The 25,360-nt window shown below is 39.8% G+C and overlaps 1 protein-coding gene across 3 annotated transcripts in view; it reads left to right on the top strand.

Moving 5' to 3' along the window:
• rfx2 (regulatory factor X, 2 (influences HLA class II expression)) overlaps positions 1-25,360 on the top strand; it is a 37,330-nt gene that overhangs the window by 7,661 nt on the left and 4,309 nt on the right. Inside the window, exons 2-17 of one of the 3 annotated variants that reach the window (XM_041791307.1) lie at positions 7,438-7,546; positions 8,017-8,106; positions 9,097-9,179; positions 10,922-11,192; positions 13,211-13,285; positions 14,248-14,429; positions 14,598-14,717; positions 16,808-16,929; positions 17,332-17,450; positions 21,138-21,250; positions 21,450-21,601; positions 23,370-23,467; positions 23,864-24,013; positions 24,132-24,340; positions 24,475-24,628; positions 24,740-24,782. In XM_041791307.1, coding sequence (XP_041647241.1) covers positions 7,438-7,546; positions 8,017-8,106; positions 9,097-9,179; positions 10,922-11,192; positions 13,211-13,285; positions 14,248-14,429; positions 14,598-14,717; positions 16,808-16,929; positions 17,332-17,450; positions 21,138-21,250; positions 21,450-21,601; positions 23,370-23,467; positions 23,864-24,013; positions 24,132-24,340; positions 24,475-24,628; positions 24,740-24,782 — 2,090 coding nt within the window. The remainder of the gene's footprint in view (positions 1-7,437; positions 7,547-8,016; positions 8,107-9,096; positions 9,180-10,921; positions 11,193-13,210; positions 13,286-14,247; positions 14,430-14,597; positions 14,718-16,807; positions 16,930-17,331; positions 17,451-21,137; positions 21,251-21,449; positions 21,602-23,369; positions 23,468-23,863; positions 24,014-24,131; positions 24,341-24,474; positions 24,629-24,739; positions 24,783-25,360) is intronic. The other 2 variants (XM_041791309.1, XM_041791308.1) reach the window with 2 other exon arrangements.

Below are 25,360 nucleotides of genomic sequence, written 5' to 3'. Positions count from 1 at the left end.
GTGCATTAAAGATGTACATATTAAAGCACAGTGGGGTTTGCATCTACTTTATTTTGTATTTCTAAAAACTGTTGCACTTTTGAAGTCTTTTTTTAATTCAAAACCTCTGCTTAAGAAACTTTTAGCTTTTGCTTTTGAAGGTGTTTTTTGGTCACAGGACTATAGAGCCACCCTGAAGAACAGACTGTTGTCTCCTTGATGACTTAAACATTCCTCCTTCTTTTTAGCACCAAGTAGTTACAAAAGCAGAGCACTTCATCGTGTCCTCTGTGATTGAGTCTAGACCAGCAAACAGTCTGTACATTTTTACATAACTCTGCCCCCATGTCCCCTGGTGTCTGAAATTATTAGCTTACATAGTATTTATTGTTGTAAGTTTCTTGCTACTTAGCGTGAGATAGAGGGATCAGGTGGGGGGATGGCATTGTTTGGTTTGGGAAGTATTCTGTTGGTTGCTCAGCAACAGGCTCCTGGAAACGGGAGTGGACGGTGTTGCCACTAGCAACCGTTGTTGCTCTGCAAACAATGTGGGCCAGTGCAAACATGAGCCAAGACTGTGGGCTCCTGCTTTTAATTGAACATCTGTATGTGTTTTTCTCTGATTGAGGCCTGTTTGAGACAGATCTGTCAGTGACAGATGTTTAAAGCTCGTCTTCTCTTTTAACATGACAGACTGTAGCTTCACTGACATGTCTCTCAGGCTTTGGGCTTCTAAAATGTTTCCCCTATAGTTTCCGTTTAGCTTTTTAAACTCAGGTAACTCTTTTAAGGAGGGACTGTTGTAATGTTAAGTGCTCATCTGGGATTTGTGTGAATAAAAACAAGCTTTACAGACCTGATATGAAAACTGAGTTGTGTGTCTGTGTATGAATCTGAAAGGTTGGTTTTTGAACAGCAGCCCATCCAGAGAAGCAGTCTTGCAGTAGTGTGCTATGTCTCCTGCTGTGGTCTACCTTTGTGCCTTTCAGGGGAATTGTGTGGCTTTTAACCTTCTCTGAACACGAAGCAGAAAGACTCAGTGTGCACTCTGTCCTGATTCTTCCCCCTCCATCCCAACTATTCAGAACACTTCACCATACCTATTAAAGCTAGCACTTTAATTGAGCTTTAATGGATAAAAACGCGCTGGTCAGTACTCTGCTTACTTATTCCTCCTCCATCCCACAACACCCACTCCATAATGGTATAAAGAAGCCCTTGGGCGTCTCTGACTTCCTCTAGTGAAAATGACAAGTCTGAAGATAAATGTAGGGATTGTTGCATGTGTATTTATAAGTAAGTGACACAACATAGACAAATTCCTCTCTGTTGAAAGATGTCTGAGCATTGCTGCAGCTTTTAAATTGTTTGCTCCTTGTTAGCTTAAATTTGATGATAGTCTTTTAGCACTTAAAGAACATATTATCATATATTTGAGGAAAACCTTTTAATGATTTTGACAGCCTTGACATATGATTGCTAATTGTGCCCTTTGCTAGCACATGCATTGAAGGATGACTTTAAATGAAGATTGACACAATAGGGATTTCAACATAGGCCTCCTCTGCTCAGTTTCAACTCCATTAGTCATGAGTTGTGTGTCTTTGCCTGTGGCAAAATCTGCACACATGGAAAATGCCAGTGGTGGCACACCCAAATCTGTTGTTTTTCTGTCTTAAAGGTACACTCAGCATTTTGTTCTATTATGTTCCAGTGGGGCCCCAAAATGCTCATTCTACTACAGTTGTACTTTTAAAGTTTAAAGTTTGACACGGATGATGATCCATGTAGTTAGTTTTGCAGTTCACAGTTGTTGTTTTTTTAAATTTAGTGCTAAAAAAGTAGTATTAATGTTGCAAAATTAATCTGATTCATGTCCGGTTTTGTTTAATCTTTTGCTTATCTCTCATATCCAGTGTATATTCTATTTATACTTTTTGCAGCCACTTTGTATTCCCTTGGATGTTGACCACTTTCCATCTGGGGCTGCACAACTGTGAATTGAAATTTTATTGTCACTTCAATATGAGCTTTCAAAATAGAGAAATAGCAAAGGTATGAATTTGTTGTAAAAGATAAGAAAACATATTTTTGGCCAATGAATGATGCTTTTTCACTCCATGTGTGTACATTTTACACACTTTCACATGGGAATGCATAATACTATCGGCATGATATCGGTATCAGCAGACATTAACTCAAAATTTAATTATGTGTCATCAGATATTTAAATTTCAGCCAATAATTAGAACTGCTACATTGGCAGTAAATATTGGTTGATATGGGTTAGTGTACTGATTTTTTTAGGAGTTTTAAGCAGGACTATCGGATCTATGTTAACTGAAGTCTTCTTCTTTGTTCATCCTCATTACCAGCGTTGCTCCAATTCCAATACCAGTGCTGGAAATATGTCTGATACTGCTGAAAATGTAGTATTGGTATCAGCAAGTGCATGTGTTTACCCACCGATCTGATTCAGTTTTTGAATGCCCTTCCAGACTGCCATTGTCGTATATGACAAAAAGAGACTAAGGTTATCAAATGTTGAGTAACTTACCTTTTTCCTGCTTGAAGCTAGCCATTGTGCCATTCAATTGATGCTATCCATGCCCTCATAGCCCTCATGGAAGCGTTTCTAGCAAGCCTGGTACTTGGGTGACTTTTTGGGGGCTTTTAAGATTAAATCCACTTTGGTAGATTTGATGTTAAACGTCTTTTTATACATTTTTAAAATCAAATTTTGATCATTTATTGCTGCTAATGCTAATGGTCATAATGTTTTCCAAGAATGCTTTGTGAACAATTTATACATTATTAACCTTGAGATTTCCTTATGTAGTGCAGGGCCGGCCAAGAGAAGCATAGACTTACAGTCCAATATGATAAAATTCTGATTGTATGATTGAAACTGTATATTAAAGCTGGTATGAACTCACAGCATTTATTTGGAATAACTGTCTTTTTTTCATATTGCAGTATATATCGCTGACACACTTTTTTCCGTTATCATACAGCCTTACTATAGAGAAATATGTTTGGTGGGAAACATTTGCTACGTTAAACTATCTACAAAGACAAAGAGTGAAAATGTAAGGCTGCTCCTCCTGTGATCAAAATGTAGTAGGACATAGTCTTCGACAAAAGTTTGACCCTTGTCAAAAGTAAGAAGGTTAAGATTCAGTCATCTTCAGTTCAGGGTCAAGATTGCAATTTAGTATTGAGATTTGTAGGGAAACCATGGTTTAGTGAAACATTTCCCGTATTCTCTCCTGCTGCCTGTGGGAACTTTTTGATTATAGGTTATAGGGATTTGTGGTATTGTCTGTGATAGCTTCAGCATGTTGAGTTTAGTGGCAGCATTTAAGGTGGTTTTATAAATGAGTGGTTTTATCCTGTGTCATCCATGTCTTTAACGCTGCCGCAGAAGAGAATAGGGCGCTTATTTTGGTGTGTGCACAAAATTTGTGTGGGGACTTTGGTTGGGTTGGATGTATTTCCTATTTCTCTCTATCACTCGTGTGGTGTCCTCCACTCTGACTCATTTCTGCCATTTTTTTTCTCTCTGAGTCACATGTTGGATTTGTTTTTGTTATTCTATCTGAGTTCAATTAGGTTCAAGGCTGTTTTGATCATTTATTGATGAATGTAAGACACACATTTCACCACTTAGGCAGATGCAACAGATGCAGAATTGCTTTCTTTAAAGTTGAAATCAAAAACATCAACGCTTGAATCATGCATCCCTATCAGAAAGCTGCGATTGAGTAGAAATAGCACCTCTACACCTGTTGCATGTAGCTTCCAGATTACTGCAGCCTAAATGGTGTTTGTCAGACCTCTCTCAGTAATTAACAAAACTTTTTAGTTCCTCTGGCGTGATATAGCTAATCACAGCTTTACTGGAGCAGGTTGGGTCTTGTTATGTTGCTCCAGATTCAAACTGTTCTTTGGTTGAGCGACTGACTTTTCCTGCTGCTCCTGGATCTCTGCTTTCAGCGAAGACAACCCCCCCAACTGTGTCGTATCTCCTTCTCTCCCTATTTCTAATCCTCCTCCCCCTCACACTCGAAAGTTCCTGTGCAAGAGCTTCATAAAGGGGGTGGGGGGTGGAGGAGCGAACAGAAAAGGGGAGAGGAGGAGGAGGAGGAGGGGGTTGAGTTGGGGTGGTCGTCATGGATTCCTCACCATAGCAACCAACAAACGTTTACAAAGCATTGAGGAATTTCCTCATATCAGCTGGATTATTGGAGCCCTCGGAGAACAGCTCTCGTTCGAAACAAATGCTGGATATCATCAAGAGCCTGGCAGGACCCGGAGCCCCACTGCCATTTTCATCTTTTCCCCCTTTCCTTTTTTCCTTCTTGAGAGTGGGGAAGTTGTTTTTTATATGCTTACTCCCCCTTGCAGGTCCATTCTTCTCTTGTCCCTGCCTTACTCCCGCTCTTTCCCTTTCTGTCTTTTTTTTTTTAAGGAGAGCCTTTGTGTAACTCCATTTTTAGCTCCCCTTTGCTATGCTGTGCACATTGTCACCCAGTGGAAAGCCGAGTGGTTGCAGTGGGTTTGGTCCTCAGGAAGCAGTTCAGCCCTGTTGGTAACTTGAACTCTTGTTACAGTAACTTTCTGCCTGGGTCTGATCTGTCAGTTGGACCAGGAGCGTCTATAAAATCTGTTGGGCTTTGTCTTTTGCTATTGATGAAGTCCAAAGGTGGGCAGCTTCTACCGTTCCTAGACAGTTTGACTTAGAAAAGCCAGAAACCCCCCTGAGGAAAGCCGGGGGGAGGGCTGGGGGTAGAATGCATAAATAGCGTAAGGCTTTTGATGTTTTTAGGACCATATACATGTCAATACTCGATACTTTTGAATCTATTGTGGATACTTTGAGTGTTAAAATGAATCAGTTTCCAGTTTCTTAATGATCCACAGTACTGGAAGTTCTATTTTAACCTAAAGTTGGGAGTTGGAAGTGACCACTGGTGATCCTTTTGAATTCACAGGTTGGCAAATACCTAAATATGGACATCTCTCAAGTCCTTTTGGCATCTCATAAAGATGTGAAAGTTGCTCTCTCTTAAAATTAGATGTTACATGTTCTAAATTGCTCAAAACTTTTGCATCATTTTTAAACCCTGTTCTCACAGGACTAGTATTACTTATGTACCTCTGGTAGTTTGTTATAATTGGGCCAATGTCTGTGTTTTTAGTCCTGTGCAAATTTATAATATCTGTAATTTGCAGAGAAAAAAAAATCAAGGGCCAATTACCTGCCATATTTCAGCATACAGATAGGTCCACAGGTAATACTAATCCCATGCGAATTGGCATCACTGTAATTTAGGATGGTAATGATGTGTTTTATTCACGGTCCATGCAGCTTTTTCTTCTCCTTTATCTGATTGAAAAAATAATAGAAGTGTAGGAGACTGATAAAAGTGGCTTTATTTTTATTTATTTTTTTACTTGTTATTTAAACTTTACTGTCCAAGTGTACGTGCGTGCACCACTGTTCTCTTAATACACGCAGCACTTCTGCTCTGCTTCCTGCAGCTCCTCTTTTCAAGTGCCTGATCTTATGTTGGTATTATTTTACTGTAAATTTCATGCATATCACAATATAAAAATTGAAATATGCCGCTCAACATTCAGTGATTAGGCTACAACAGCTGATCCTTGCACTGAAGGTTGTGGTCCAGAATGCAGAATAATATCCACAGCATCAGTCAGCTGCACAAAAACTGTCTAAAGTGACAGGAGAGGTTCATTTTCAACATGAGACGTCTCGCTCTTTCAGATATTAATGGGAGGGGTGCTCAACTTTCTCCGCTTTCTCGCTAATCAAAAAACACACACACACATATATATATATATATATATATATATATATATATATATATATATATATATATATATATATATATAGGGACAAAAACACGAGCAAATATTGCCTATTGGAAACTCTGGTCAACAGTATGTATAGGACATTGAATTGCCATCTGCAGAATGCAGTGTGCAGGACATTTTATTTTTTGTCTGGACCTTAGGCTGGCACACATTATAGGATTTTAAGCCCAATCTGAGGCAAGATTTGCCTCCCCAAACGATCATGGGGGTGTATCCCGAGCGAAGCCTCATCGCAAATGATTATTTGTCTGAATAAACCTCGTGTATGGTGTCAACACGATTATTTTGCTGCTCCAAATCGTGTCGTAGCCTCCCAGACCCGAAATTCTAGGTCATAAGGCCTCTGACTGAGCACCCACAACGACCAATAAGAGCAAGCAGATGGGGTAGCGTCACCAGCTGGGTCATACGTACTTTTACCGCTCATAGCCATAAACACAACTGTAACTTAATTCCAGCCAGGATTTAATCCTGAGTCTTTCCCTTCTTTTATGATTTTTGCTGCACCTGTAATGCATGCCATGACTGCCTGTTGTGGATGGGTAGTACAGACACCCATCTTCGTTTATTTTTCTGAAGTTGCGCGATTACCCGAGGTTGTTGGCAGGTGTGTGGTCTCCAGTGATCTGACAGTCTTGCTGAGTTGTCTAGTGTGTGCGTTCAGAGGATTAAAGATGAAAAATAATTTGAAATTGTCCTGATGTCTGTGATCTCCCACTATTTTAAAGTTGTTTAGGATTTGAAAATTGTCTAGTGTTTCACTGGCCTTAGAAAGAAAAATTCACTGCTTTCTTTGGCCAGATTCACTGCTGCAGCCATGCTGCACTGTCATGTTTTCCTTCAGAAATGTCTTGAGTAAAACAAGGACTTTGCTTATCCCATGCAAATGCACATTAGGGGGTATCTCATAATTATCAGCGATCCCCTGGTAATACTAATCCTGTGCAAAAAGTACTTTTGTGATTGTTTGCAATGTCTATGTGCAAATTAGACGATGTGGGTGAGTCCTTCTTGCAATTTTTGGTAAATTAAAACAAAGAAATCATGGCTTCTTCATCATAGAAAAAATCAAAATCCAGATCATTTTGATTGATATTGAGATCATGATTATGAAATGTACTTGCTGATTTTACAGCATCCTCATCATCATATACATACATTGAACCAAGACATCGTGAACATATTGAAAATAAATGAGGGGAAAATATAAATTATATAAAAATAATGTTACACAATAACAATTAAAGAAAATACTGTTATGTCACAGCATGTGGCAAAGTAATCGTTACTTACAGTTATCTTGTTTTTCATAACTGTGGAAAGCCAAATTGTAACTGAAATTGAAATAATACACACTTCTGCTTCGGTTCCTCTGTTATAGAATTAGGTATAAATTGACTGTTGCTAGTGTTATTTCAAAATTTAAAATTCTGTATCATGAGGCCCTGATATTTTCTTTCAAATTTAAGAGTTACTTTTAAGTGTATCAATTCTGTCACAGAAAAGTTTCCCATTCTTATATCTTTTTTTCCTCCTTCTTCATGTCTTCCCAAAACCAAGCATGCAGAGCTCAGAGGGAGGGTCAGACACCACGACCAGCGTGGCAGCACTGCGGACGTCATCATCAGCCCAGGCCCCTGTGGTACAGCCTGTACCAGCCTCCCAGCAGGTAGGGGACTACGTCTTCCCAGCAGTAATCCCAGGGCAAATGGGGAAACTGTTTCATGAATGTTCCATCTAGTTATTTCCAAAAAGTTGACTACAAAATCTAAGCCATTTTATAAATCAAGCCTGCTACTAGCCACTGGAATTTAGTGCCTGTGCATGCTGGAAATTTACATCCACTTAACCACAACAATTTCAAGCTATAGACAGTGTCATTGCAGAACAAATGGAACACATTCTAAATTTGTAATGTCGTACAGCTCTTTCTACATCCCCTGTAATCACGGGAGTACAGTCTGCTACTGACATTTAGAATGAACTTTTCAGCACTAGCTTAAGTCTTGAGCCTTAAGAGAGGCATTTGTTTACGTGTTTGGCTGTGTTTTGTTGACTGTCATGTGTTTACAATGTTGTGCATGTGTGTGATTGTACATGCATACCTTTGTAATTGAGTTATGTCTTGTATCCACACAGAGGGTGCTGGTTCAGGCCACAGGCTCAGCTCAGAAGGGAGGACAAGTACAGCAGCATTCAGTACCCAGGGTTCAACAGGTCCCTCAGCAGGTACATAGTACCGTACTTGTACAGGGCTGGGAAAATAATGTACACCCCTTAAAAAATGAATAAAAAACAAAATAATTTTGACTTATTTGACTGTTAGGGAAATATCTGTCTGAGACTGAGCCTGGCCCACTGCCTGTGTACGTAAATAACACAAAAAGAATGTCTTAATGCAGCTCTTCTAATATGTTTGATTAACATAAGGTTTAAAGGTTGTTTATCAGAAGAGGGATTTTTAAATGTTTATAGTGACAAAATTTTTCCAAGCTTCACAGCTGAAGCTTTTGGCTATGTGTATGGATTTTATGTAATGTAAATTTGGAGCAAAGCCCAGTGATTCCTGGGAACTTGAATCAGATGCCAACAAAAAACCTGTTTGATGTCTAGTATCAGACAGTGATCAGAAGCAGACCTGACTGTCATTTCAAGTGCTTCAGCTTCAGCATCAGCTGGCTGCAGATGGACTGTGGTGTGTGTTTTTTTTTAAGGATTTTCATGTGTGTACTTTAATTTGTGAATTATGTCCAATCTAGCTTGTCTTTATTAAACCACATGGTTATTTTTTTTTTACAATTAGAATGAATCCAGAAATGATTTCATAAGCTTACTAACAAGTAATCATCTAATGCATTTCTCCAACAGTTTGAATCCCAGTGACATTATTTTAAATCTCTTTTACTCCTGATCCTCTTGGAAAGAAATGCATTTTGTACCAATGCAAATAACACGCAGCCTCTATTGCAACATATTGGGCAGTGTTATAACATTAAACTTTAATCTGTTATGGACAAAAACTATTGAAAACCAAGGGGTGTGCAGACTTTTTTCCACTGCCCTCATAAAAAAGGGTGTCTCATACCTACCTCTGCATGAAAATATTAGAATTGTAGAAACACAAATGATGAAAAAAAGTCTTTTAATTGAAGGGAAATTTTCATTGCAACCTTTCGAGCATAAAGATGTTTACCTTCTTCTTTGTCTGTTTGTGCATAGGTGCAACAGGTGCCACATGTTTACCCATCCCAGGTCCAATATGTAGGAGAGAGTGGAGAAGCTGTTTACACCAATGGAACTATGTAAGCATTAATATTGATCTGCAGTTACACAGTGCAATGTGATGAGATGGTCTTGTTTAGTACATGTATCCTGTAAAAATAAGAGACCACACTGGCATTGCAAAATAAAATACACTTTTTGTATGAACTTTTTCACAAATGTTTTTATTTAGATTCTTTGCCGCACATATGTTTCACTCTTTTGCCATTTTCTAAGAGAAGTAACCTTATCATTGTTGTTCAGAATATTTAACACAGTTAAACATTTAGCTTAAGTGCTGTAAAACATTTTTTTACTTTGAAAATGTCACAGATACAGCAGCATGAATAACACTATACTCTAATACAAGTAGGGCCATGTTGAATCACGCATTAGTAAGTGCTTGATACAAAGCCTGATGAAAACTAAGATTTTCATAGCACTTTCATCATTTCAACCTAAAACTGCTTTTCAGAGAGGGGCCTGGCTGCAGACCATTCATCTTTGACAGCCACTCTCACAGAATGTTCATCTGAGACACCGTATATCTCAGAAAGAAAGAGACATAATTTGCAGGTACAATGCATTACCAGTTTTAGATTTATTTTTAGTTCAATTTAGTTTATAAACAATGTTTGGAATTCACATTCATGAAATAACCACATTGCAAACATGAATGTCTAAGCAACATTTCATAAATAAAACAGAGAAAAGGGTCAGAAGTCTAATTAGGGATTAAATTATGTATAGACTGGTTTTAGAAGTAGTTCCACTTTAGCTAAAGCTAATGCTTGCTAGGTAATTAATGTTAGTACATAAGTCAATGTAGCCAAGTTTGCTTTAACCACATGAATTTTAGCTGACATAGCTACACTAGTTGCATAATTAATGTTATTACATAAGCCAATGTAGCTGAGTTAGCTTCAGCAACATGAGCTTTAGCTAACATAGCTAAAGCAAACATGGATACATAGATAATGTATGCTATGTATCTTACATAGCTGCTTTGTGAGCTTAGTTTTAGCTTTGTAGCTCCATTATCTATAGCTAAGTTAGCTTTAGCAAACATAGCTATGGATAATTTAGTTACGTAGATAACAAGACACATAGTTTACGTAGCTGCTTTGTGAGCTTAGATTTAGCTATGTTATCTTTGTAGCTACATCAGCTTTGAAGCTATGTTAGCTCTGTAGCTCTGTTATCTACGTAGCTTACGCAGCTAGTGGAGCTTCATAAGCTTTGCTTGCTGCATTGGAATGTTTTCATGGAGGACAACCTTTTTTCCCTTATACAAACAGTTTAATCTGCTTTAATAACCATTTTTAAATTAGGTTTTGCAGGTCAGGTTTTTAACTTTTGGTGTCCTAATCACCTTAACCCTTACCCTAAACCTACAGGAAGTTAAACCTGGTTTTATTTCAAAAGTTTTAGTGTTTATTTCTGTTCTGAGATATAGTGGAGAGTGGCTGTCAGAGGTGAGTGGTCTGCATTCAGACTGTCTTGGTGGGATTTTTCAAGGGTGTCTAATCGAAATCATTAATTGAAACTAAAGGGATTCTCTCTCACAGTTTAAAGTTTGATTTGAAATTGGCATTACAAAGTTATTCACACCACATAATGTACAGTGATGAAGTTTGAAATAAAGAAGGTCATATAGTTCAGTTCAGTGCACTTTATTTGTCTTAAAGATGATACTGTCCAAACAAAGTAGCACCAGTACACGTTTTTGAAAAATGTCATCCTGGAACATCACTGCGTGCTAACTATAATGACCTCTCCCTAGCCGAGCAGCCTACTCCTACAACCCTGACACTCAGCTGTATGGGCAGAGCAGCGGGGGAACCTATTTTGACTCACAGGCTGGTGGAGCTCATGTCACCACAGTGGTGTCCTCTGCCAGTGGTGGGGTGCCTCCACATGGCATGGTGGGCATCGCTATGGATGTGGGCAGCAGCCACATCATCTCCAGCGGGAGCACTTACCTGATCCACGGAGGAAACATGGAGGGAAGCCGCAACCACATATCACACTCATCCCGCTCCTCTTCAGCTATGGTGAGCCACAACCATGCCGATTTGTTTGTTGTACTCCTTTGAACCTTTCCAGTAGACAGGTATAAAATAGCCAGCAGTAACCAAAAGGATTACGTTTTGCAGCCACTTAAGATTAAAAACATTGGATGCAATATACCTGAATATTTTTTGCCTATCTTAAAGCCTCTGTTAAGAGGTTTTTGCTGGCTGTCAAGCAGGGTACAATAAGTATTGATGCCTCTTTATGATGCACAATAGCAAACAGAACCACTAGTAACAACACTGGCTATTTCTGTATAATAATTTTTTATGCCTATGATCACTGCTGCAGGGTGGGTGGCAGATGTGAAAGCTAAAGAAGGAACCGTTTTTTGGGATATAGTTTTTTGAGACAAAATTCACAGGGAGTGAGATGATGTACTGTCAAAAGACAAACTGATCAAATTAAGACCTTTTGGTTAAAAATACAATCCCAACTACCGTAAAATCGAGTGTCTAAGCTACACTGTTTATACCTGTTTTCATTGTAGAGGTTGGCTGCGGCTTATATACCTGAGTGACTCATATCCAGTATAAAGTGCTGAGATATGTGATGTCATTACAAATGCGTGCAGCTGCAACTGTGACACGCTGCATGAGACAAAATACATTTAAAAATTAACCCCCTTTACTGTGCATTGCAACAGCCACTTCACTGCTCAGAAATGTGCTGGAATAAATAATGGCACAGACCAAACCAGCAGGGTTTGGCACCACTTTTTAACTGCTTTTCACCTGGTTGGATCATAATCTGGCTGTACTTTAGCTGGTAGAAGCACGGACTTCATACTGCAAAAGCGGATGGTTTTCTAAGGAGGACACAGCTGCACAGAGACTGTTTAATTTGGACTTTGCTGAATAAAATGTAAATTGTCCTGCAGTTGGATGGTTTAATAACTTTTTCTCACTGGGGATCTCAAAAAACAGACATATACCAGGGCAACTTATCTTCCACATTTTATGGTAATTACGTAGTAGATGTGGCTATCTGAGCAGAAATTCCCTCTGCCATGTAGTGTTCAGAGATGCAAACAAGTGCTAACTGTCATCGCTGCTCCCCGAGCCTGTGTCCAGACTGGCAAGGCTCTGGGGTAAGTCTTAAATTTAGGGAGAGATGCAAGGTGTGTACAGCAACCTGAGTTGGGGCCTCCCTGCTCTGCACTAACAGAGAGAGAGCCCATTGAATCAGGACACTGGTTTAAATAATTCAGCACTGCCTTGTTTCAGAGGTTTTCACAGGCACTTGAGCGCCCTGTGAAACAAAGCAACCCCTGGGGCTCATTACCATTTGGCCATGAGCCCTCGGGAGCCTTCTTAAGGCTTGGATCGCTGCCTACCTCTTTTTGCTTTTCTTTCTTCGTCTCCAGTTTGGCTGCAAAACGACATATCTTTTTCTTTTTTTACTTGAGTTCTTCTATAGCTCAACAGAATGTCTCTGGTTTTGTCATTTGGTTTGCTGGCCAGTTGGACTCCATTATTTTCTGTTGTCCAGAGACTGAATAATAAGCCAGTGTTTTTTTAACCATGACACTGTTGCTAATGTTGTAGTAACAACTCACTCTGAAAGATTTCAAGTTTTTCAAATATGATTTCCAAGTTAAGTTGTTTCAGGAGGTGAGGGGGTTTGGGGGAATTTTGACCTCGTGTCTCAAACTTGACGTGACCCCTGCCCTTGTTTGTGGTTCCTATTTGCATACATTAGAGTGTCTGACGGCAAACCTTCACTGAGCAGCTTAACCTTATGAATCCCTTGATTTGCATGCTTTTGTCAGCCCATAATGGATTTGGCTTTAACACTGACTGATTTTAATGGAAATGCAGAAACCTGGCTGCCTGCTAACAGTCTTATTTCCTTGTTTTCTTTTTTCCCCAATATATTTTTTTTGTTTTTCATATTCCCCTGCTTCTTTCTGTCCCCTTTTTTTCCTACCCTCCTGCTTCCTCTCTCCTCTGTATCACCTTTTTCTTTCTATTTTTTTGCATGCATCCTCTGTCTATAGCTTGAAATGGCGATTGAAAACCTCCAAAAGTCTGAAGGAATTGCAAGTCACAAAAGCAGCCTGCTCAACAGCCATGTAAGTCAACCAGGAACTTTTTTTGAAAAAGACATTAAATAAAATGAAATGAGCGAACAGAAGCTGAACTTTGGGAAGTGTGTTTGACTTGTGCTCTGCTAAGTTGAACACACGTCCTACTAGTGGCTTTACTTACCTTCTGCATTGTCCCTGTGCTGCGCTTTATTGCACCAGTTAGTTTCTGACCTTGATCTTAACTTGCATTTGCTCTTACTTTTGCTTATGAATGCATTGTATATATTTGTTTTAACAATCTGCATGGGCTTTTTGTTGAATTACAAGATTTCTGCTTTATTTTGCTCATGAATACACCAAGACATTCACCTAATGTAAAAATATGAACGTAGAATAACTGTCTCTCTTTTTTGAACTCTATCATTCAAATTCAATGAGATTCAGATTAAATTACTTCTGTGCTTCTATCAAAAGTTTTCTTCTCACATTGGAAATTTGCTTTTTAGATGCTGCCCCTTTATTCCAACCCTGAATCTCTGCTATTGTCTCCACATCATTTGCATAAATAGTGTCTGAAGTATCTGCTTTAAATCTGATGTTTTGAGCTTTTATGTAAATTCTTTATGATTGCGCTGTTACTGACAATACTATGACCGAGTCCTCCTCCTTACTGACTGTCAGACTTGGAGATTTGTCAGAGAGAATAAAGAGCTCTTCAGAAGTTTGAGTATTCACTCAATCAGCCTTTTCTCATGCTGTAGCTTCTCACAGTCTCAGGCAAATAAATAAAAAAGGCTAAGCAAGCTAATGGCTAAGCAAAGCCATGGCAGGAGTGTAAAGATGCTGCAGTGCCTCACTGGTGTTTAACCTCATGAAATATGTGGTCATTTCATGTGTGTGTTTTGTGCCCTTTGATGTGATAATACGACAGACAGCTGCTCTTCATTTCTGTGCAGGTGACTATCACAGAGCACAGTTTACCCACTGAATGTTTTCTCTGTTTTCAGCTGCAGTGGCTGCTGGATAACTATGAGACAGCGGAGGGAGTGAGCCTGCCCCGCTGCTCCCTATACAACCATTACCTGAGGCACTGTCAGGAACAGAAACTGGACCCAGTCAACGCAGCCTCCTTTGGAAAGCTCATCCGCTCGGTCTTCATGGGACTGAGGACCCGCCGTCTCGGCACCAGGTACAGACTGGAGGAAGTCAGTGCAGATAACGATGATCATGTGATGAGTATGGTGAAGCTCATAGGCATCAGTGTTGCTGATGTAAGAGGATAATGATAGTGATTACACTGATGTCAAATTTTCTCCTCCTCACTGTTTTCTGGCCTTTCTCTCACTGATTCTGCCAGAGGAAACTCTAAGTATCATTACTATGGCATCCGGGTGAAGCCAGACTCACCACTCAACCGGCTGCAGGAAGACACGCAGTACATGGCCATGAGGCAGCAGCCTGTCCACCAGAAACAGAGGTCAGCTCTCTCTCTCTGTCTGATCCATTAACCCTTTCCCTCCTTCTTCTGCCACATTTATCTTTCAGCTAATTTTCATGTATACTGGACAGCTTCGGAAGAGTTGAAGATATTTGTCTGTTATATTTAATATTAGTATTTACATTCTGTGACAGTAGCCTCACTGTCATCTCTCAAACTCTTTTGCTTCTTTTATCTTGCCATCCCCTTCTCCTCCTGCTTTGCCACTGCTCCTTTCCCTTTAAGTTTGATCATTGTTGCCTGCTTCCCCTTACTTTTTTTATCCTACAATCAGAAAGCCTTATTTCAGTCTGACAGTTCACATTGTAATGGCTAAAATGTTAATTGCAGCAGCAGAATATGGGTTTGCGTTTGGTGCCAAGATTCTGACCTTGATACTCCTTGCAGATTTATTTTACGTGCCGAATTTTAAGAGTGATGAGATAGTAGCTTAAACCCTCCAGTCTGAGTCTACAGGTGGATGCTAGGGTGGTAGACGGGTTAAATGCAACAGTACTGAATCAGGGCAGAGCTGGAAATGGCAAAGCAGAGGGAGGGACCGTAAATCTTGCAGCTTAAATAGACCACCAATTGGGAGGATGCTTGTCAGGTGATTGATTAATGATGCATTGATGATAACTCAGCACAGCTTGAGTCATTTGCCTGAACTTGCTTCCAGGCACTGCTCCACATGTGTGTGTTATATCAACCTTTATACAGTGGTGTAGAGTGCATTAGGAAAGTAATAAGATCCTTTTCATGTTTTTCAATTTTGTTATGTTGCAACCTGATGCTGAAGTCAAAAGTAATCATTTTTGACATTAATCTACACTCATTAACCCATATTGACAAAGTGAAAACAGAATTTTATAATTTTTTGCAAATTTATTAAAAATAAAAAAACAAAATACCACATTTACTCATATAAGAAACTAAGCCATGAGGTCAAAGAAACTGCCTGCAGAGCTCAGGAAAAAATTGTTGCAAGGCTCCGATCTGGAGAGCTAAAAAAACATTGTTGCACTGTCGGTACCCAAGAGCACAGTGGCCTTCATAATTCCCAAACAGAAGAAGTTTGGCACATCCAGGACTCTGGGAGCTGGTCACCTGGCCAGACTGAGCCATCGAGGGAGAAGGGCCTTGGGGAGAGAGGTGGGCAAGAACTCGATGGTCAGTCTAAATGAGCTCCAGCGATTCTGTGTAAAGATGGGACAAAGTCCCAGGACAAACATCACTGCAGCCCTCCACTGATCTGGGCTTTATGGCAGAGTGGCTAGACAGCCCCTACGTGATTTGCACTGAGGAGTAGTTTCCATCTAGCCACTGGTGGAGGGCTGCAGTTATGGTTGTCCTTCTGGGACGTTGTCCCAACTCCACACAAGATCTCTGGAGCTCAGTCAGGTCGACCATTGGGTTCTTGGTCACCTCTCTTACTGAGGCCCTTCTCCCCTGATTGCTCAGTTTGGCTGCATGGCCAGCTTTTAGAAGAGAGGTGTGTGCCTTCCTAAATCATGTTCAATCAATTTAACTTACTATAGGTGGACCAGTCAAAGTGTTAAAACATCTCAGCATTAGATTGATAGAAATGGTATGAACCTGAGCTAAACTTCAAGTCTTTTTGCAAAGGGTCTGAATACTTGTGTAAATGGCATATTTTAGTTTGTTATACTTAATAAGTTTGCAAAAAAATACCTAAAATTCTGTTTTCACCTTGTCATTCTGGGTTACTGAGTTTAGAATAATGCTGATGCCTGTTGCTCTTTACTGTAGCATTAGGCTGCAACATAACAAAATTTAGAAACATGAAGTGTGTCTGAATGCTTTCCAAATGCACTGTATGAGTGTTTTCCTGGTATATGTAATTATTAAACTAAGAAAACACTCATGCTTTTCACACACAGAAAAAAAACATGTACATGATTAACAAAATCCCCACTTTTAGTTAAAAGTCCATTAACCGAAAATTTGTCAGAGTGGTTTGCCATTGAAATCTGCATGATCCAAGCACCTAATAAAATCTTCCTTCTCTTGTGGCTTATCTGTTCCTTCTAAATCTGGCTAACATTTATGTTACCCCACTGTCTTTGAAGGTTCAAACCTCTGCAGAAGGTGGATGGGATGTCTGACAGCCTGTGTGGGAGCTCTCAGCACTGTAACAGCACCCCAGAGCAGTCTGTGGCTGCTCAGAGCCAACACCACCAGCAGTACATAGGTGAGGAGCTGTTTGGCTGCCGTGAGAACTTTTTGTTTATAAATGTTTGACACTAAGGATGAGATTAACAGTCACCTTCTTTTCTTTTTATTCTCTCTCTCATTATGATACAAGACTTTCCCCTTAATTGAATCACAGAACAAAATCACACATTTGCTTTTATGAAATAAACATTTACAATACATAACAACAGACAAATTGACCAAAATAACTGCTGGGCACCTTGTTTGTTTAAGACAACTAAAGGATATGTGTTTTGCTTTTGACACACTCTTTATGATCTACCTTGACTGTTTTCTGCTTCTAGAATTTTCAAGCCAGTTTGTGTGTTTTAGTCTGATGTGTGTATGTGTTAGTAAAGTGAGTGACACCTGTCCATATTTTTGCCTCATATTTATGCAGATACGTCCCACTCCTTGCCTCAATTTCCCTCTCCTGACTTGGGCACCCAGCCTCTACCTGAGCGCATCAACATGAATGATATCAAGAAGCTGCAGACACTCTACAGAGACCACTGCGAGGTACATCATATCCCAGCATCATTCATTCTTTTCATTACACTTTGGAAAATCTGAACAAATATTCACTGTCCATGTCTGCTGCAGTACTAATAATAATGTTGTCATTGAAGCTGCACTGTCCTGTGTGTACAAAGGGAGCACCTTAAAATGGATATAGTACTGATGATTTCATAGGAAAATGGGCAGAGAAAAAAATCTGGATATTAAAAACCTGGCTCCAAAAGAGTTTAGCAGACCACTGTAGCCTGAAACTCCTGTTTGTTTGAGGCTTATAGCTTGAAGTAACATTTGCAGCTACTCACATAATCACTTCTTTTATTACATGTGCTTAATAGTCAATATGCATATTTTGTTGGTAGATAAGAAAATGTCAGTTTAACAGAATAAAAACTAATAAAATCTAAATCAAGGTATCTGAACTCCATCCAGCAGGGGCTCCATGGAGGAAATATATACATTATCAACCTTGTTTTTAAAAAAGACATGATTTATATGCAACCTTGTCCAACAGTACTACACAGCCTCACAGCAATGTCTCTGGTGGAGCTGTGAATTTCAGCTGCTACAAGTGAAGTTAACAGTTTTGGAAAAAGTGGGCTATAGCTGTTGAGCACTTGATGCTACATCAGCCAGGAGAAAATTTTAACAAAAATTCAGTTGAAGCAGACTTTGTCAATCTGTAGAGGGTAGTTGCTATGCAAATTTTTTAACACAAAATACAGAACTTAGTTATTTGTGCTAAAATGTCATGATTTAGACTCCTACTGATCAACAGTACTACTAAATATGCTATTCACAGGTTTTCATCTGAAAACAAAGTGTCCTGAGGGTTTTGTTACTCTTTGAGTTGATCCCACAAATATAAAACTTTAATTTCAAAATGCAGCAAGGAAATGAAATGACTTTTTAGTGCTGCGAATTAAATGCTACCTTACAAAGCTTTTAAAAAAATACAAGAGCAAGCACACAGAGCAGGTTAGGTATATGTGCTTTGGGTAAAAAATAAAATCACCTTATTATTTGTTTGCTTCCATTGCCTAAGGTTGAGAATAATTTTAGCCTGCTGCAGAAAATAGTCCCTAATAAACACAGTTAACTTGTGTTTAAAAACATTTGACTGAACACTACACTGACTACCTGCTTTCAAAGGGTGTATCTTTTTAAAAAAATTTATTTTAAGAATTAAAAAAAGGATGGGTGCAAGTAAGAAGGCAATTACTAAATGCTGGCTTCAAAAGAATCCACCAAATGAAACCTCTTGCAAACATTATAGTCTCTATTTGCATAATGGAGAAAATGACTTTTACATTGCGTCTTCAAAAGGAGATAGGAGGGAAATATTGGGGAAAATGGGATTGCCATAAATGAAAAAAACTCGGTTTTCAGTTAAGATTGTCAGACTGTGCTCTTTTGTGCTGTGCCTGTGTTTTTTATGTCTACTTTTATAATTTTGAGATACTGCACCTACCCTTGTCCTCACATGTTCTGTGTTTACTTATTTAGAAATTTTAAAAATTAAAGTATAAAAAAAAGAATAAAAAAAGGGCTTGGGAAATTACAACATGTAGTAGGAAAAAATGTTTATCAAGCATTTTTGCTCATTCTTGCCATGGGATATCTTCATTGTTATAAAATAAATCCTTCAAACTTGACTTGTCAGGGTTGCATTGATCAAATAAAAACACTTAGATGTCTTTACATAGAAGATGTAGTAGTCAACAGGTGGCAGCTTAAAAATATGAAAAGTTTTAGGAAACTGTAAAAAAGATTTCTAAGGACTTATCACACTGTGTAATGCCATTTCACAGGTTGCACAGCTTAGTTCTTAGCTTGTCTAGGACAATGATTTAAAATGACAGCAGTAAACATAACTCCTCTAAACACATGGGCGGTGAGAAGGATAGAAATTATATTGAACATAAAAATTTTGGGGCTTTACTGGCAGGAGAGCAGCTGTGATTAAAGCAGAGAGGCTCTGCCTTTATCATATTATCCCTGCCCTCCCCTTGTCCAGTCCCACCACGCTCCCTTTGTTCCAGCCGTCTTTTCATCTCCGTGCAGCTTTCAAGACATGCCAATTAACCTTTCAGCGCGCTGGGTGGACATCTTGGTGTCTTTGTGGTGGCCTCCCCTCAGGCCTTTGTGTTGCCTTGTCTGTGGACAGGCGCATGGGCTCCTGTCTTTGTGTGCCAACGCGTTTCTGTCACTCTCCCAGCTCTCATTGAGTTGTGTGTTTAATGTTTATGCATTTTACTTTCTTCTTCCTTTATGATGTGAGTCAACAGTGGCCAGTTAACACAAGACTTTTAATGCCTTTTTAAGGTGTAAGTAACCGAACAAGTCGAAGAAACGGGTTGGCTGATGCATTTTAGGATACATCTTATTTCTTACTTTGTCGTTAAATTAGTTTTATCTACCTTAACAGTGCTGTATTCCCTGTCAGGCTTGTTTTATTGAAGTCATGGCAACAACAGCTAAATATGCAGGCACCAACTGTGCCATTAAATTAATGTTGAAACACAAATGATTAGGTGTTTAATAAAACTTCTGAGAGTCATAAATCACTCTGTAAACTGGAGTGTGTGTTTCTATGTGTGTGTGCCCAGGTGATAGGAGTTAAGATTCAGGGAATCTCTGCAGCACGCCGCCCGTCTGTCTGCGACCGTGCTAATGTGTTTTTTCTCCTCAACACTTTCTTTCTTCTTTTCTTTTTTAAGGCATGCCGTTTTTCCTGTGTGGTGAAAAAAAACAGTGGAGGCAAAAGAAAGAAAAAAGCCCGCTCGTTTGGAGGGGATGGGGAATTCTCCTTTTTGTTTTGGAGTCCTGTGTTTGACCTGTTGCTTGGGGCAACCGTAAACAAGGTTACCATGGCAACAGCTGGAGAGGAAGCAAAAACATATCATGTGATTGAAGCCTCCTCTGCTGTGTAACAAGATCCAGCGGCTAGTGCACGTCCTGCCAGATAGAGAAGGAGAATCTCTGTGAATCATACGCTCGTCATCTCAGAGGCTGAGTGTAGAGAAAAACTGAAGAGTTGGTAAACAAAAGAGAGTTTGACCTCTGCCTCATGTCAAGTCAGCCTGATGTAATCTTAACAGCTTTCACAGCTCTGCTTTTTCTCTTTCCTTTCATAATTTTTAACTTGTGGTTTCTTTGCTCGCCCTCTTCGTACAACCAGATTACTCTCTCTCCCCGCTCTGACTGATCTTTTTCATCAATAGCTCACTGCTTCCTGTCTTCGTGCTAGCTTGTGTGGTGCTTTCTAAGAGCCTCATACATATGAACAGTAAAGAGGAAGTCACATGGGTTAGTTCAGGTCAGTGCTCCCAAACTAAAAGGAGACAAATGCACTCATTAATCTAAATTTATAAAGACAACCAAAATAAAAAACAATGTAAAATCAAGTTAAAAACTCCATATGAAGCCTGAATGTGGTCTTGAAGATCCTCCTGATGATTAATGTGCAGAGAGCTGTGTTTGAGCTGGCTCATTGTCTAACCAGGAGGGCCTGCAGTGAGCGAGAGTCGGCCCGCCTGCCTCTAGAAACTTTGTTGTGTGTCTGGTTGCCATGGCTCAGCTCTGTATGTTTTGTCTCCCCCACCCCTTCTTCGCTCTCTTTTCCCTCCTCTCTTCCCTCCCTCTCACTCTCTCTCCCCCGTCCTCCCCTCCCTCGTTGCTCTCCTGCAGGCCACTTTGGATGTAGTGATGAACCTCCAGTTTCACTTCATCGAAAAACTCTGGCAGACCTTTTGGTATTCAACACCGCCATCTAGTGACGGCAGCACCTCCATCCCCAACAGGTCAGATCAGACAAACATAAGAGAAGGACACTTTTATTGACATGTTCGAGCTAAATTATGTCATATACTGTATGAAAAAAGTAAAACATATGAACCATTTTGAGTCTGTCTACTAAATTTAGAGTGAGCTTTAATTTGTATGCAGCAGTTATCATCATCTTCTTGTACATATTATTTACCTCCTACTGTCTGTGTGCAGTGATGATGACCTGGAGGGTGTGATCCCCAGAGAGAAGCTGGTGGCTCTGTGTAAATATGAACCAGTCAGACTATGGATGAGGAGCTGTGATCACATCCTCTACCAGGCCCTGGTGGAGATCCTCATCCCTGATGTTCTGCGCCCTGTCCCAAGTAAGCACCACCAATAGTTTGTGATTTAGTAAATTAAAAAAAAATGTTTTCACACATATATTTAGGTATCCAGCCTATCCACCAACCCATAAAACGTGAAATTAATCAACCAAGTACTTTGGTTTTGGCCCACCTCAGAAAGTATTCAGACCCCCTTCACTTTGTTCAGTTTTTGTTATGTTGCAGCCTGATGCTACAATAAAAAAAAAAAGCATTTTATTCTCATTAATCTACAGTCAGTACCCCATTACGACAAAGTGAAAACAGAATATTAAAGATGTTTTGAGTGCATTAAAAGGTAAAAAACTGAACTGTCACACTGACATAAATATTCCTTTGCAAATACACTTGAAATGTAGCTCAGGTTCCTCCCATCATCATTGCTGAGATGTTTTTACACCTTGACTGGTGTCCACCTGTGTCACACTGAATGTATTGGACATGATTTGAAAATGTACACGCCTCTATAGAAGGTCTCACAGCTGACAATGTATATCAGAGCAAAAACCAAGCCATAAGGTCAAAGGAACCGCCTACAGAGCTTAGACATTGTTGTAAGGCACAGATCTGGGGAAGGCTACAAAAAAAATCCTGCTGCATTGAAAGTTCCAAGGGGCACAGTGGCCTTCATAATTCTCAAATGGAAGAAGTTCGGCATAACCAAGACTCTTCCAAGAGCTGGTCATCCGGTCAAACGGAACAATTGGGGGAGAAGGGCCTCAGTAAGACAGGTGATCAAGAACCCAGTGGTCACTCTGACTGAGATCCAGAGATCTTGTGTGGAGATGGGAGAAAGTTCCAGAAGGACGACCATAACTGCAGCCCTCCAACATCTGGGCTTATGGCAGAGAGGCTAGATGAAAGCCTCATAGTTAGACATGCACATACACACAGAGCCGTGCCCCCCTCCCCCCCAACTTGCTGTTCTCCCCTCAGTTTTGCACTGTTACTACCCCAAAGACAACCCACGTCACTTCATCCTTTCATTACACCTCCATGACGTTCATACTGAAGGCAAAACATTTCATTGAGATTTATTTAAGTTTGTGTACCATGCAGTTAGATGTAGTGAAGAAGAATGAGCTTTTTTTTTCATAGCTCACATGCAAATATTTTTTTAACTGGTAAAGATTAATGTTAATTTCTTTGTTCAGACTGAGCAGTAGTGCTGTCAAGACTGATGTTATGGACTTAAAAGCCAACTCAACCAATTTTCAGCACGTTTTGATGGATTCTTCAGAAGAGTTTACATTATAAAACAGAACTTTTGAAAACTGCAATACTTTAAGCCATATGCTATGATGCAATACATCCATAGACTTTATACATTGATACTTGAACCTGGTACTTCTTGAACCTGGCTAAAGTAAGAGGTGTGTGTGAACCCTCATAAATCAAAGAAAGTTTCTACACATCATGTGCATTTCCTCTAACTGTGCATGACAGCATCTGCGTCCAATGGACTTGAAGCACTTTGTGGCTCTTACTAATGTTGTTTCCTCTTGTCTAGATATTTGGTTGTCTTGTACTTACTCTCAGATGTACGTCGCTTTGGAAAAAAAGCATCTGCTGAATGACAATGTAACACTGACACCACATCATATTATATACAAGGGAATTTGCCAGTTACTTGCCAGTTTACTGTTAAAGAACTATTTCAATCTCTTGTACAGCTTTTGTCTTTCTAGGATAACTCTGTATACAAGACTTCATGTTAAACTGAATGTGGGGAGGTCAGTTTGTAATCCAGGCTGCTCTTTTTCTCCAGGCACACTCACTCAGGCCATCCGTAACTTTGCCAAGAGTCTGGAGGGCTGGCTGACTAACGCCATGACCAACTTTCCTCAAGAGATTATCCGCACCAAGGTAACCAGATAGTACTCTTTTTCATAGCTGTATTCTAGATTATATTTGCAAATAAGAAAATGTGACTAAAGATTGTAAAATATGTATCCACAGTGCTTAAACGTATTCTGCAGATCTTGTCGTTTTTACTGTTCTTACCACCTTTTTGTTTGGGGAAATAAAGACTTTATGTTTCTATATTCCAGAGTCTTTTTAATGTTCTAATGGATAAATATTGAGATAATGGAATTGTTACTCTTTTCAAAGAACAAAACTTTTAGTAGCACAGATAGCCCTAAAAATCCCAAACTGGTTGTAATAAATGCTGCTATAGTTTAATTGAAATGATAAAAAAATGAAGTGTTATCAACTGTGCCGTTCTGTAAAGTCTTTTCTGGTTGTGTCTCTCTGTATCAGGTGGCTGTTGTGAGCGCGTTTGCTCAGACATTGAGACGTTACACCAGTCTGAACCACCTGGCTCAGGCAGCCCGCGCCGTCCTCCAGAACACGTCGCAGATCAACCAGATGCTCTCTGACCTGAACCGTGTGGACTTTGCTAACGTCCAGGTAAAGACTTGATGTTAAAATCTCCCCCTACTTTAAGATCCAGACGTTTCTTTGTTTTGTTTTTTTTTTTTGTTTTTTTTTGCTGACTGTGTTGGGGTACGTTTGTTTTGTTCAACAGGAACAGGCATCCTGGGTGTGTCAGTGTGACGAGAGCGTGGTTCAGCGTCTGGAGCAGGACTTTAAGGTCACCCTGCAGCAGCAGAGCTCCCTGGATCAGTGGGCCACCTGGCTAGACAATGTAGTCTCTCAAGTCTTGAAGCCTCATCAGGGCAGCCCCAGCTTCCCTAAAGCAGCACGGCAGTTTCTGCTAAAGTGGTCCTTCTACAGGTACAAGGCTGTTGCACCTTTAGGATCTCTGCATCAGTATGATCAGCTCTATGTAGCCTGAATGTAACACTCTTGTGTCTCCAGACAGCTTTTTTTTTTATTGATGAGTTATTTCTGTGTCTCTCCTCCTGCAGCTCCATGGTGATCAGAGACCTGACCCTGCGCAGTGCAGCCAGTTTTGGCTCTTTCCACCTAATCCGCCTCCTGTATGACGAGTACATGTTTTACCTGGTGGAACATCGTGTGGCTCAGGCCACCGGAGAAACTCCCATCGCTGTCATGGGAGAGGTGAGGGAGATGAGATATGAAGCTGTACCAGTCACTTAAACCAGTAAAATGACTTAATGACTGAAGGTGACTTTTTAAATGCTAAATACTCTCTTATGTTTTGATTCACAGTTCAGTGACCTGACCTCTATGATGCCATCACTCATGGAGAAAGGTGAGCCTTTATTGCTAGAGTAGATGTTTGTCTGGCCTTTCTGATCTTACTTCCTCCTGTTTTCATTTTGAAGGGATCAGTCTGTTTATATTCTGTTAAAAATACCCTAAAAGAACAAAAACAAAAGTGTATGAAATAAAATCCTGAGTTCAGTATTTTCGAAGTTCACAATGTTCAGCACACTCTCCCAAGAACATTTTATTAGTTGTAAATCTCCAGCAATCATCGTCATCTGTCCTTACTTTCTTGGGCAATGTTGGAGAAACTCCCTGATTTGGAAAAAAAAAAACCTTAACAGCTCCTTAGTCATTGCTTCTACTATAAATTATTGTTAATAAAGGTTAAATAAATTGCCTCCTTTGAGAGTGTATCTCCTGACTTGTCTAAGTCATTCACTAGAGTCTTGGCAGTTGTTCTGGGGTCTTTAGACACATCTCTCACTAATTTTCTTTCCAGAGTCTTTGACATCTTTCTCTTCCTACCTCTGCCAGGCTTGTTCTGTGCTGTGTGGCTCTCTTTAAATTTCTTGATCCTTTTCACTCCACTTCTTGAAATGCTGTGATAACTTTGTATATCCT

This window comes from Cheilinus undulatus, linkage group 7 (assembly GCF_018320785.1).
Source record: "Cheilinus undulatus linkage group 7, ASM1832078v1, whole genome shotgun sequence".
Classification (NCBI taxonomy): Eukaryota; Metazoa; Chordata; class Actinopteri; order Labriformes; family Labridae; genus Cheilinus; species Cheilinus undulatus.
This window is presented reverse-complemented; position numbering and strand designations above follow the sequence as displayed.